This window comes from Podarcis gaigeae (assembly GCF_964106915.1).
Source record: "Podarcis gaigeae genome assembly, chromosome: 7".
Taxonomy (NCBI): Eukaryota; Metazoa; Chordata; class Lepidosauria; order Squamata; family Lacertidae; genus Podarcis; species Podarcis gaigeae.
This window is the reverse complement of record NC_139683.1, coordinates 76,176,341-76,191,151: the sequence shown is the minus strand read 5'-3', so window position 1 is coordinate 76,191,151 and position 14,811 is coordinate 76,176,341. Positions and strand designations below refer to the sequence as shown.

General features: G+C 42.9%; 1 protein-coding gene and 1 long non-coding RNA gene across 3 annotated transcripts in view; one reads left to right on the top strand and one right to left on the bottom strand.

Moving 5' to 3' along the window:
• RETREG1 (reticulophagy regulator 1) overlaps nucleotides 1-14,400 on the bottom strand; it is a 48,027-nt gene extending 33,627 nt beyond the window's left edge. Inside the window, exon 1 of one of the 2 annotated variants that reach the window (XM_083747371.1) lies at nucleotides 14,381-14,400. In XM_083747371.1, coding sequence (XP_083603497.1) covers nucleotides 14,381-14,385 — 5 coding nt within the window. In that variant the 5' untranslated portion in view covers nucleotides 14,386-14,400. Of the gene's footprint in view, nucleotides 1-8,088; nucleotides 8,332-14,380 lie in introns of those variants that run through there. The other variant, XM_083747370.1, reaches the window with a different exon arrangement.
• On the top strand, nucleotides 9,036-13,131 carry LOC310848449. Its single transcript, XR_014566407.1, has 3 exons — nucleotides 9,036-9,127; nucleotides 11,305-12,547; nucleotides 12,780-13,131. It is a non-coding gene; the product is annotated as an uncharacterized lncRNA (long non-coding RNA).
• Nucleotides 14,401-14,811: the final 411 nt, after the last annotated feature.

The following is a 14,811-nucleotide window of genomic DNA, read 5'->3' as shown; positions in this document are numbered from 1 at the left end:
AAAAGCAGTCTAAAAGGAGAACATGGCTCCACCAGCTTGATATCATTTTCTAAAGCTGTTCTCCAAATCCCTTCTTTATTTCTTGAAAATCATGGAAGTTCCTTCCCACTAGCTGCCTCTAGAGCAGGTGAGGCAACATTAGCCCCTCCAGATGTTGCTGAACTAGGGACAGGAGTTTTAGTTTAGTAACATCTGGATGATCAAAGGTTCCCCACGCCTGCTCTAAAGGCAGGAGAGGCAAAACAGGCTTGAAATAGTGACTCCTGGCTTGCCTTTTCCTGAAGAAGAGAGCCCCAACTGCCATACCCATCTTAAGAGGAGCACATCTCCTTGCAAACAGGAAGGTGTCATCATTCCTGGCTGGCCTTTTCCATTTATACTTATCATGCAGCTTACCTTTCCTAGCCAGCAGTGGAAAGGAGAGAGACAAAGAGGCTAGAAGTTACTCCTCTCCCTCAGGAAAGAGCTGCTCCTGTCAAGAGTATGCAGTGCCTGCAACTTTTCTTGGAGGGGAAGAACGACACAGGGCAAAGCAACTAGACATCCAGCACTCTGAGTCTTTTCTGTCATCAGTGGCAGCTGATAAGAGGAAGCCTTCAATTTTTATATACAAGCCAAGAGCATGGCAGCTGCTTTAAAAAGTCAAGGGGCTTTGGGGTAAAATGTGGACCTCAAAAACATCTGGAGAGGGACACAATGGATGGGAGCTTAACTGGGTAATATTAGAAGCCTCTAAGGCAAGGTGGGGGAAAGTTAGAGTACTTGGTGCTGAATGAGAATATAAATCTAACAGGCATATTGGAAAAGTGTAGAGAATCAGTACTGTAGCATCCCTGGATACAATGTCTATAGGAAAGACGGTGTAGTGTAGGGCTTAGCGGGGGCATGCCAAAGAAGGCATGGAGTGCAACATACTAGAAAACTTCTAATAGGAACAAACAGGAACTATGGGTATAAGTGCCAGACGCAAAAAAAATATTTAATGCCAGAGAGATATTATTGCTCTCCTGATCAAAACAGTGAAAGTGGTCTTCAGATGGGTGGTGGGGAGTCAGGATCCAAAGGAGAAAGTTTTATAATAATCAGTGTCTTCAACTTCTTTCACACTGACTGAGGAAGATGCACACTTGAGTAATCAGAAAAATGTTTCCAGATGCAATCCATGACTATGCCTTGGAAGTGGCCCATGAACCCTTCCTGGCCATAGTCTTGAGTGGTGCCCAGTGCCTAGTACAAGATTTCAGAGTACTCAAATCAACTGAGAACAGGGATCAAAGTGCTAACAAGTTCAAAATGTATGTCCATGAAAAGCTGCCAAAAAAAGCTCAACAGTGTCACACTTTATTTCAAAAGACAAAACATCTCAGAAGTGAGAGGTTAGTGAAAAGGAAGCTTTTGAGAGAGCGGAGGTTAGCTCTTTTCCAAGACGCTTGGAAATAAATTTTAAAACAATCAATCAAATGCTCAGCTAGAATATATGCAACAAACAAGGAAATGTACCAACAGGCAGGCCGTGCAGATCTCCCCACCCCCCAAGGCCTGCCAACAGATCCAAAAGGATGCAAATATAGTTGACAACCAGAAGCAAGAAAGTTATAAAAAGGCTGCTTTCAGAAAATTTGGCTGGATTTCAATCCAGCTCCCTCCCTCCCGAATTGCTTGCAATTGAACAGCCCAGTGTCTGCATGTTTCTTATTCCCTTCCACCTGGAACCTCATGTCTGTTCAGTCCAAGGGCTGGGAAGAAAGGTGCAGCAGCTGTGCCTCAGGTGAAAATGGAAGCCCAAATAAGAAAAACAAAAAGGATCAAATATGTTGGCAAATGCTAATTGACAATAAGCAATAAAAATAAAATAATGTGATGGACATATTTAGAAAATGTTTAAGACCAAAAATATAAAATGTTTGTAAATACGTCAGAAGCAGGAAACCAGTCAGCATGGCATTTGAGCCGTTAGACAACAATGGAGTGCTTGTGGAACACAGGGATGTTTTTTCTTTATTTTCTTTATGTTTATTAAGCTTACAAAAAGATAATTAAAATCACAGAGGAATCGAGTTACAAAAACTAAAATACCAGCAATTTAAAATACAACTAATAAAATACAATTCAATAGAAAGCAGTCTGAAACAAGCCTTAGATGGTAAAGTGTACTCTTAGCAACCAACATTATTTGCACCTTCACTGATCGTTCCTAGTCTGGGAGAACCCATACACTCCCCCCAAAAGTGAGTTGCAAGGCTCCACCCAAACTGGAGCCGGTTTGCCTTCATGCACTCCAAACCCAGACCCCTGTCCAAATCTGCACAGCCTCCCAGGGACTAGTAGCTGGAAAAAAGCCAGCATTAACCAAGTAACCAACTAGGAAAGATCTTTAGGTCATGGAAGGTAGCTCAGTAAAAACGTCAACTCTGCATGCAGCAGCTGTGAAAATGGGCAAATTCCATATGAGGATCATTAGGAGAGGCTTGAAAACTGGCAGTACCACAATGCTGTCGTACAATCTATGCACATGTGCATAAGGCTGCTTGCCCTGCCTCCAAAAGCAGAGGAAGGCGCAGAAAAACACAACAAAGGTTATCAAGAGAACCAGCCCTATGAGGAAAAGCTAAAGCTTTCAGAATTTTTTTAAGCTGAGTGGGGAAAGCATAAGTGGAAGGGTATAATGGAATTATGCACCGTGCAAAGAAAGACGAGAGTAAGAAGTCCATGTGTAGAATGCAAAGAAACTGGCGGTCAGCAGGGTTAGAACAGTCAAAAGAATGCATTTCACATAATACTGGAATTCCCTGGCACAATAAGTGGTAATGGCCACCGGCTTAGATGGATTTTAAAGATTAGACAAATCCACACAGGATAGGCCTATCAGTGGCTATTATCCAGTTTCAGAGGCAGTACGCCTTTCTATACCAGCAACTGGGAAAACAAGCAAGAGTGGGTATTGCTTTCAAGCCCTGCATGTGGGCTTAATGGAGGCATCGGCTGTGCTGCTGCTGAGAAGCAGGATGTGGAACTAGATTTTGGTCTGTTCCAGCAAAGCTCTTATATTCTTATAGCTGTTTTCATAAGAACAGAGTAGTGCATAACTTGTCTCAGATGGTGTTCCCGTCCTGCACATGGTTAGGTTCCTTGAATTCCATTGACTTGAATGGAACGTATGCTGAATTATAGAAATGACCTTTTCAGGTGTTCAGAACAAATTGTGATTCAGAATAGAGAGACGCTTTCTGATTTATTTATTTTTAAAAAACCTATAGAGCTTCTTGGGATAAAGAAATGCATTCTGAAATGTTTATTGAATTAAGAGATACGTGGAAATCCCTTGGCTAATGTTCTAAATTTAGCATCTTAAGCTACAATAGCTTTGTCCCTAATCTAATACTTATTGCTAGAGACAAGAATGATACAAACAGCGTCACACGGGTACTTAGTTTCTGTAAAAGCTAGCATGTTCTCTGGTGAAGACATCAACCTCCTGCAAAAATGCATGTCATTTCAGTGACCTACTAGAGATGAACAAAAACAGAAATTAACAAGCCTGGATTCTTACAAAATAGTCTGCCATCCAGTTGCACTCAAAGGGTTCTGTACCCTCTCCCAATTCTGTTTCTATGTTCTAAATAACCCTCTTACAAAGATGCTTTTTATTTAAAAAAAAAAGGACCTGAGGGCTTAGTTACAAGCATTTCCATGTAATGCTGTTGTTGTTTAGTCGTGTTCGACTCTTTGTAACCCCATGGACCAGAGCACGCCAGGAACTCCTGTCTTCCACTGTAGTTAGCTTCTATAACTGTGAAGAGCTACTGTTCCCCCACCTCTCCTTTTTATTTCAATAGAAAAACATAACTGTTTTGGGGGATGTGGGGTAGGGATCAATTGGCTTCCTTAAAACTAAGCCAGTGGTGAGAAACCTCTGGCCCATAGGCCTAATTAGTCAGTGATGCTGTTTCAGCCAAGCCACAACCACCTGCCTATCTGTGGGGCAAATAAAGTTGTGGCTGGTCCAAAAGGGAGTTTGTGGGCACAGACTATTGTCTATCTGGTTGGCATTACCTACAAAGCCTTGTGCTCAGTGCTTTACAAATGACAAAGAACAGCAGATCATCAAGACTTACAAAGTGCTGTGCACCCACACTATTTGATTCAGATCCATGCAGGCAAAAATGGCTCACCTGGCTTCATTGTGATTTCAGGTGATTGACAAGTGTGTGGCATGATGATAGTAAGTATTTTTGTGGGTTAATAAGTTGCAAGGCTGTTACAGGAGAGGCAACATAGAAAGCACAAATCAAGACAAAAATGTGTAGATGCTTCTAAGTACCCAGCTATAGGGCCGGACAATCCAAAGTTACAAAAAAATAAACTTGGAACCTATTAAAAACCCAGAAGCATCACCAGTCTAATAAGCTTAAAAGCAAGTTGTGCAGGTATTCATGGTTTGCACTGGTATATGGGATGTAGTGAAACAAATGACAAAATCAATGACCAACAGTAGACAATAGGCAAACCAGAAGATTAATGTGTAAACAGAAGTAAGGCATGTTGAATTCAATGGGCCTCAATCCCCACTTTAAGTGCATAACCCAAAAGAAAATAGAAGGACTAGATGTAAAGGGTTGACATCCATGAGATGAAATCAGGCTTGAAAATAGCCATTTGCCTGGTTACCTGTGGAAGGCAAAAACCACTTCCAGAAGGGACAGAAGCAATTTTACATTTGCAGAGAATTGGATTTTTCCTCTCTTTGATCTCAGTGGTCCACTTATGGACGGTTATTAAACCAGGAACTTCTAATTAACCTCAGCTTTGCGTTTATCTGAACAGGTAAAAACTAATTACTCACTTTGGAACAATCCAGGATCTTAAACCAATGAGGCTTTAAGAAACTGGTTTGTTCTGAAGCTGGTAGCCATAGTTTCCTGAACAGATAAAATGGGAAACTATAGTTAATTAGAGACATCCTGGTTTAATTATAGCTCGCTGCAGAGAGCAGCAAAGGGGTTGAATGTGCAGTCTAAAGGCTCATGTATAACTTGGTTAGCATTGTCCAAACACAGCCAGGGTGTCACAAACTTCTAATGTGTATATATTTGTTCTATTTGCACCAATATACCAGTCATATATTAAATGTATATACTACCCACTTAATAAAAATAATGAGGGTGGTTTAAAATAGATTTAAAACTACATCACCACAAGACTACATGGTGCTGAATAAAAGCAGAATTCAAAACAGATACCAGAAGTGGTACTGTAACATCAGATGTTAAAATACTGTACTGGGGAAATAAAAAGGCCCTTTCAGCACTGCTCAAAAACATCAGCACAGGCACTAAATAAGGCACACAACCCCCACCTCAGTCAACATCAGCCCCCTGGGAAGGTCCCAGACCATGTAGGTCTTTTATGTAGAAGCAGGCAAGTACAACATCTAGTAGACTTATTTGTTCAGCTGGCTGCAATACACAGGCCCAACAGGTTACCCTAAAAAATACCTAAAATACTTATTTTCTGGCAGTTCAGAGTCTACGTCTGTCACAAAAGATGTGAGGTCAACACACCCTAAACTGGACTTACTTAGGCAGCCTCAATTAACATACAGTACTAGGGAGCTTCAAATTAATCAAAGGACAAAGTGCTGCTAATGTTTTACACAATAATGAAGCTGCTGTCCAACTGAGGAATACTAAAAAAAGAAGAAGCTCTCAATATTTAGCAAAACATTCTTATCCACTCTCCTCCATATGACATGTAAAATAATAGGTACATTCCTCTTCTTTACATAAATAACATACTTGCTGAAATATAAATTCTTCTGTTGCAGGGCCAGATTAAGACCTTTATAGCCCTAAGCACTGAAAAGAGTATGGTACCCCCATATGTTATTCAAAATAAAAAGCAATACGAATCATAAAATAAACATTTTTTCAAAATGACACAAAACTTACATGTATGCTGAAATGTACATGCATGTATGCCATGTACAACACATGACAGGAACTTATTTCCTCGCATTATTTCAATCTAGGAGAGTAGGATGCCCCTTGCTTCAGGTGGAGACAGGTAATAAAAAGAGACCAGAAAAATGGGGAAAGCATAGTAGTGTGCAAGGAAGTCCAACAAAATTCTGATTTTTTTCTATGATAACTACTTCAATTTTTTTTAAAAAAAATCAGACGTCAAACTCAAAAAATTCTCTCCCTTCTTTTTTTTGTTCCCCACTTTTGCTGGTGCCCTAAGCACATGCTTAGTTTTACTTATTAGGAAGTTCAGCACCATGCAGATATGTTGCTAAGTGGTTCTGTGGTACATGAGCACTAGAAGGGTTGTGTGTGTGTGTGTGTTTATGAATCTTCAAGCAACTCAAGTTACGTAGTACTTTATATAATCTCAAAATCTGAATCTACATTTGGGACATTGTATTAATGCAATTATACATCCTAGTCCATTGAGTATTTAACTTGGTAATGAAAAGCAATGACCCTAGGAATGTTCTCTTCAAGCCAGTGTAGGGCGGAAAGTATCTCAGTTTCAGATGCCACTTGAAGAAAAAAAGCACATGCTTCTTGTTTGGAAAAACACTAGAGGGCTAAAGGTTAAAATGAGAAGTTACCTATAGCACAGGGTTGGTAACACAGAGAAACAGAAAAACTAAAGAATGGGAAAAATGACAGAGATTGGTTTGGGCACCAGGAAAATAAGAGTATAAAGAATCTACTGAAGAGGGAAAATTTCAAGCATAAAGCCAGCAGGCTGGCAGTCCAGTGCCAATCCATGACAAGAGAGTGGGAGAAACAGGCTGTGCAATTTGGGATGCTGCCACTCTGCTTTTTGTCAACTTTGCATAATCACAAGGCAACCACTATGCAAGATTATATGCTCTACTTTATGGGCACTTCCTGGTCATTATTTCACCTTGCCACATCTGCGCCTCACCTTCCCTTCAAACATTCTTTAGGAGCCTTAGATGCTCCCTGGCATCATCTAGCCACAGCTGATTCATCTTCACTTTCTGCAACACATGTCTCACAAAGCCCACTTCATGGCCACTAGTACTGCTTTACCCTCAGTGAGTGGTTATCCCCCATCACACCCCACCCCACCCCGGCCAGGATCATTAATTCTTTCTATGGGTTTCCTTTCCCATGCTTTTCTGTAGGAAACATTTTGTGGCAACACCCAACAAACCAAAAGGAGCCTCTTTCAAAGCGAACACAGTTAAGAAGCGCTCGATTTAAATAGAAATACCAAGGATGGAAGAGCTCGATTTCTCCATCCTGGGGTTCAAATCTACCTGTATGACATATGCCCTCTGATGAAGAATGCTCCCTTCTCCATCTCTACCCATTGTGGAGATAAAAACCACATCAGCGTGGAGATAAAAATAAAATATATATTTATTCAGTTTGCATGAGATAATTTATTCAATTTGCTGAAATTAAAAACACTTCCTCCCAGAGCACAGGTAATTAACTTATGGGATTCCAGCGCAGGGTGAGCTTTACAGGATTAGGTAGATTCATGGAGAGCAGGCACACCTAACAGGCATTCACAAGGCTAGCAAAGCAAAGGCACGGTGCTCAGAGAAGGATGCTTCTTCAGTACCAGGGCATCAGAGAGAGAGGGAGAGGAAGGAAGATAGATAGATAATATAAATATATATTAATATACCCCAGCCATTCTGGAGAGAGGGACAGAGGCCAGTGTTGCCCGCAGCACCCCTGACTATCATTCAAGGCTTGAAAACAACTGGTTGAAAACATCTGACAGAGAGAAAAGGGAGGGGGGTGGCGGCGTTATTTTGCTTTCACGCCCCTCTCAGGAAACGTCTGAATGGGCGCTGCTAGTTTAGAAGCCAACGGCCTGGGCCTTTTACAACAGGCACTTTGCCCATGCTCAGAGGCACCCTCCCCCCCTCACAGCTCATTTGCACGTTTTGCAAAGCCCAGGAGCGGAGGGCGAGGGTGAGCCGAGGCTCAATTGAGGTGGGGGAAAAGAACGAAAGAAAGGGACACGCATATATATATATATATATGTTTCGGGAGGGGGGTCTATAGGATTAGCGCAGTGGCTGCGCGTCTCTCTCACCAGAAGATCAGGTTGGCGCAGAGGAAGGCGGCCACAGCGCAGAACGGCCTCTTCCAAGTCGCCGCCTCCCGCCCGCCGGCGGGCTTCGCCTCACAGCCCCCGTTTTCCTCCGCCAGCCGTTCCCAGGCCAGGGGACCCGGCGCCGCCACCTGCTCCTTCTCGTCAGCCATCTCGGTAGGGGCGGCTGACCAGAACCGAGATGAGGAGGCGAGCCGGCTGGGCGGGGTTTGTGTACATCCGGGTACCAGGCACGCCCGCACGCCCGCCTTCTCGGCTGCCGCAGACCAACGAGTAGCTTCCGACGCGGCTGGGCGGCGCCGGCGATTGGTTAGCTTGGAGAGAGAGCAGGGGCGAGCGCGCAGAAGCCGGCGGGCGGGCGGGCGGGGGGGGGGGGGGAGGTGAAAGGAGGAGAAGCTGGGCGTGGCGAGGCGGCGCGAGCGGAGTATAAATCTCAAGAGGCGTGGCGCGTGCGCAGTGGATGAGTGGCGGTTTAGAATCTTGGGAGACGCTGTTGAGCGTTTGGAAAAACAGAATAAAAGCCGGGGACGAAGCTGCGCCTCACGCGCTGGAAAGGCGTTAAGGGTGGGTAAGGGGTGTGTGTTTTATGATTTATACCACTACCTTTTTGGAAAATGCTTTCGGTGCTTTATAAGTTCCCCTTTAGAGAGGGCGAAAAGGAGTCGCTGAGGGAAATGTACGATTCCATTATTATTATTATTACTATTAAGCTTTATGTATTTATTTATACCATGCTTTTTCCCCCTGACAGGGACTCAGAATGGCTTACAGATAAAAATATGAACATCTACATACCCTCCAACATTTCTCTGATGAAAATAGGGATGTGCTATTATACATATATACATATATATACACACACAAACACATATATGTGTGTGTGTGTGTATTGTATTATATGTGTGTATATATATATATATTTTGCCAATTTTTTTGAAAAAATGCTTTTCCATAATTCTAATTTTATTATTTATACCCCGCTCATCTGACAGGGTTCCCCTAGCCACTCTGGGCAGCTTCAGTCATAGAATCATAGAATCATAGAGTTGGAAGAGACCACAAGGGCCATCGAGTCCAACCCCCTGCCAAGCAGGAAACACCATCAGAGCACTCCTGACATATGGTTGTCAAGCCTCTGCTTAAAGACCTCCAAAGAAGGAGACTCCACCACACTCCTTGGCAGCAAATTCCACTGTCGAACAGCTCTTACTGTCAGGAAGTTCTTCCTAATGTTTAGGTGGAATCTTCTTTCTTGTAGTTTGGATCCATTGCTCCGTGTCCACTTCTCTGGAGCAGCAGAAAACAACCTTTTCCCCTCCTCTATGTGACATCCTTTTATATATTTGAACATGGCTATCATATCATATCATATGGCTATCATATCATATCCAGCTGAACTATTTAAAATTTTAAAAGATGATGCTGTTAAGGTGCTACACTCAATATGCCAGCAAGTTTGGAAAACTCAGCAGTGGCCAGAGGATTGGAGAAGATCAGTCTACATCCCAATCCCAAAGAAGGGCAGTGCCAAAGAATGCTCCAACTACCGCACAATTGCACTCATTTCACACGCTAGCAAGGTTATGCTTAAAATTCTACAAGGAAGGCTCAAGCAGTATGTGGACCGAGAACTCCCAGAAGTGCAAGCTGGATTTAGAAGAGGCAGAGGAACCAGAGACCAAATTGCAAACATGCACTGGATTATGGAGAAAGCTAGAGAGTTCCAGAAAGACATCTACTTCTGCTTCATTGACTATGCAAAAGCTTTTGACTGTGTCGACCACGGCAAACTATGGCAAGTTCTTAAAGAAATGGGAGTGCCAGATCACCTCATCTGTCTCCTGAGAAATCTCTATGTGGGACAAGAAGCTACAGTTAGAACTGGATATGGAACAACTGATTGGTTCAAAATTGGGAAAGGAGTACGACAAGGCTGTATTTTGTCTCCCTGCTTATTTAACTTATATGCAGAATTCATCATGCGAAAGGCTGGGCTGGATGAATCCCTAGCCGGAATTAAGATTGCCGGAAGAAATATCAACAACCTCAGATATGCAGATGACACAACCTTGATGGCAGAAAGTGAGGAGGAATTAAAGAACCTTTTAATGAGGGTGAAAGAGGAGAGCGCAAAATATGGCCTGAAGCTCAACATCAAAAAAACGAAGATCATGGCCACTGGTCCCATCACCTCCTGGCAAATAGAAGGGGAAGAAATGGAGGTAGTGAGAGATTTTACTTTCTTGGGCTCAATGATCACTGCAGATGGTGACAGCAGCCACGAAATTAAAAGACGCCTGCTTCTTGGGAGAAGGGCAATGACAGGCCTAGACAGCATCTTGAGAAGTAGAGACATCACCTTGCCAACAAAGGTTCGTATAGTTAAAGCTATGGTTTTCCCAGTAGTGATGTATGGAAGTGAGAGCTGGACCATAAAGAAGGCTGATCGCCGAAGAATTGATGCTTTTGAATTATGGTGCTGGAGGAGACTCTTGAGAGTCCCATGGACTGCAAGAAGATCAAACCTCTCCATACTGAAGGAAATCAACCCTGAGTGCTCACTGGAAGGACAGATTGTGAAGCTGAGGCTCCAGTACTTTGGCCACCTCATGAGAAGAGAAGACTCCCTGGAGAAGACCCTGATGTTGGGAAAGATGGAGGGCACAAGGAGAAGGGGACGGCAGAGGACGAGATGGTTGGATAGTGTTTTCGAGGTTACCAGCATGAGTTTGAGCAAACTGCGGGAGGCAGTGGAGGACAGAGGTGCCTGGCGTTCTCTGGTCCATGGGGTCACGAAGAGTCGGACACGACTAAACGACTAAACAACAACAACAACATCATATCACCCCTTAACCTCCTCTTCTCCAGGCTAAACATGCCCAGCTCCCTTAGCTGTTCCTCATAAGGGATCGTTTCCAGGCCTTTGACCATTTTGCTTGCCCTCCTCTGGACACGTTCCAGTTTGTCAGTGTTCTTCTTAAACTGTGGTGCCCAGAACTGGACACAGTACTCCAGGTGAGGTCTGACCAGAGCAGAATACAGTGGCACTATTACTTCCCTTGATCTAGATGCTATACTCCTATTGATGCAGCCCAGAATTGCATTGGCTTTTTTAGCTGCCGCGTCACACTGTTGGCTCATGTCAAGTTTGTGGTCAACCAAGACTCCTAGATCCTTTTCACATGTACTGCTCTCAAGCCAGGTGTACCACTGTACAGTCAAACCTCGGAACTGGAACACAATCCGTTCTGGAAGGACATTTGACTTCCGAAATGTTCCGATTTCTGAGGCGCGGCTTCCAATTGGTTCTTGAACTCATTGGAAGTTGCGTTGGATTATTCGTCTTCCGAGGAACGTTAAAGAACCGAAGCATTTACTTCCGGGTTTTTGACTTTTGAGAATCGAAACATTTGGCAATGGAGCGGTTTGAGAACTGAGGTTTGATTGTACAGTGGTACCTTGGTTTTCAAACTTAATCCGTTCCAGAAGTCTGTTCCAAAACCAAAGTGTTCCAAAACTGAGGCACGCTTTCCCATAGAAAGGAATGCAAAACGGATTAATCTGTTCCAGACTTTTAAAAACAATTCCTGAAACAGCAATTTAACATGGATTTTACTAACATGGATTTTACTATCTAACGAGACCATTGATCCATAAAATGAAAACAATAACCAATGTACTGCACTATGATATAAATAAGTATTGTACTGTAGATAATTTTTTTTTTTAAAAAAAATCTTATCTGCACTGATGATAGTCACTTTTTGGACGGGGTCTTTTATCCATTTCTCAAGAGGCATGTCACACAATCAATCAATCAATCAATCAATCAATCAAATCAGTAGCTGAACTGGGTTCCACACAATCACAAAAACAAATTAACCAAAAAAAGCCTCAAAAACAAAAACGCAAAATAAATTGCAAAAACAAAAGCACCAAACTTAAACCGTTCCAGAAGTCCATTTGACTTCCAAATGTTCGAAAACCAAGGCACAGCTTCTGATTGGTGCAGATGCCCTGGAAACAATAGCCGACAACCACATTGAATGTTTGGCTTCTGAAAAACGTTCAAAAACAGGAACACTTCTGAGTTTTTGGCGTTTAGGAACCGAGACGTTTGAGTACCAAGGTACCACTGTATATAAAAAACATAATACAGGGCTGCCTTCAGATAACTTCTAAAGGTTGCATAGTTATTTACCTCCTTGGCTTGGTGGTCACATAACTCCATACCCACCAACATTTCTCCAGTGAAAATAGGTAAGTCCTAAGGAAAAGCGGGACATTCCAGGATCAAATCAGAAACTGGGGCAGCTTCTGTAAATCCAGGACTGTCCCTGGGTCTGCAGCTAAGTGTTTAATTTCAGATCAGTTTTTTAAACCTCCTTAAAAACTACTCATAGAGGCTGTCAGGCATGCTGGAGGCATGCACCATACAGTGGTACCTCTGGTTCTGTACTTAATTCGTTCCGGAGGTCCGTTCTTAACCTGAAACTGTTCTTAACCTGAAGCGCCACTTTAGCTAATGGGGCTTCCCGCTGCTGCCGTGCGATTTCTGTTCTCATCCTGAGGTAAAGTTCTTAACCCGAGGTACTATTTCTGGGTTAGCGGAGTCTGTAACCTGAAGCGTATGTAACCTGAAGTGTATGTAACCCGAGGTACCACTGTATAAGAGTTTTTCAACAAAGGTTAGTAAAAGAGAAAGGTCCCTTCCCCACTTCTTGTTAAGAAGCAGGTATGGATAAATTCCCTTTTCTGTCTGATCAGTGAAGAAAAAAGGGCTCATTCTTCTCCACCCCACTTATTATTATTATTGATGGGAATAATAAGGTGAAGGGGCAGCAGAAGGCATTTTGCCCAGGCCCTCTTAAACCTGGTGGTGCCACTTTTGTCCTTGAAACTGTCTCAGATGAGTGATCTTGTTTTGCCTTTGTTAATCTAACTCTGCTTACAAGGTCAGTTATTTTAAACAACAATGTTCCAAACTAAGCAAAATAAATAATGGTGGGTTTTTTGTTTTGTTTTTTAAAATGGTCAGACCCAAGGAATGGAAGAAGCTTGAAGAGTTGGGAGCTGGAGGACCGTGAGGAGGACCCTACCCCAGGATGGGAGAGGTAGAATCAGGACCTAGGTAAGTGCCTGATTCTGGGGACGGGTCCTGTGGCCTGGAGGATGGAGATCAGGATCCAAGGAGTGTGGTCCCTCCAACATTAGACACCCCTACCCTAACACCTATTGTCATGGAGCTGCTCCAGTGCCTCTTCCTGTCAGTGAGGCACCTTCCCTTTGTGAGGTTACCAAGAGTAAGACTAATACTGGGCGAGCGCAGAGTCCACCTCCGTCTCTATGGAAATGACAACACAGTTGAAAACAAACCTTGTGGAGTTAACCCACTCAAAGGAGTGCCTGTTTACTTGCTTGGTCTTGTGAGTCCGGCCACTTACTGTGCAAATACAGTTGTGTCCACCTCAGTCTTCTAAAGGAAGGTGCAGGGGCATGTTGATCGTTGTATCAATGTCTTAGCATGCACTGGACCTCTTCTGTACCTGCTGAACCATATAATCTGTTGTTTGCCTTACGTACCAATCTGATTTGAGCATTAAAGCCTTTGGGCAGAACTATAGCTGGGAGCTGAGAGTTCTTCATCCAGTAGTGAGGGCCAGGGCAGTTTGAATTTCCAAGCTCACCATCATTTTGATGGGTTCTCTTTCAGCCACACGGACATTCTGGAATGCTGAGCCCAGGATTAGAGAAGCAGTAGAATATTCAGAGCCAACAGTTACTGGCAGTTACTCAAAACTTCCTCTGTGGATTGCTTACTTAGTCCATTTATATCCCATCTTTCTTCCATCGCAGAATTCAAGACAACATGTATGGGTTCACCAGGCAGTCTCCTATTCATGTGCTGATTGATGCAGAACCCCTTAGCTTTCGCAAGATAGATTGGGTTGTACTAAAGCTGTGGGACAAATTCTGAATGTTTCCTTTGAACAGTTCCTCTGAATCTTCATCTGATAAAAATGAGGACATTTTGGATTCTTTAAGACTCCTTTTTAAAGTAGTCTGAAATATCAATTTAATAAAGTACTGTACTGAAAAGTTTTAAATAGACTAGTCAATTTCCAGTTCTTCCTGGGGGGGGGGGGTTTCCTATACTTCTTCTAGTCTCCTCAATTAGCAGTCAGAATGAACTACAGTAAATCACACTAATTCGCACTCATAAGCAGTTTCTCACACTCCACACATTACTTTCCCTGTTGTCTTGTTTGCTTACCTCATTTCCCATCTTCTGTAGCTCCATTGTATGTATTATAGTATTAGATACTTGTCTATCCCCAAGGCTCTGAACACTTTGTACCTGAAGGTGACTATTTGCAACTTCCTTCTATGTCTTTGGTCACATGCTAGAGGTCACCTGGACAGACCTCGGCAAATTCAGTCACAACTTGGCATATCCTACTTTCAAAGTGAACCTAGTGGGCTGTGCAGCATCCTTTAAGATTCCTCTGTCTCTATGGAGACCAGAACCCTAACATTGTGACATTAGAAGAGGCAGGATCCCTTAAAAGGTACAGCTTCTTTATTAAGGAGGTGTGTTCTGTGCACATAAAGTGCTGTTGGAAATCTTGGCTGAAAGTGGAGAGAGTTTTCAGGCTCCTTTTTAAAAGTAGTTTGAAATATCAAACCAATTAACGACTAAAAGTT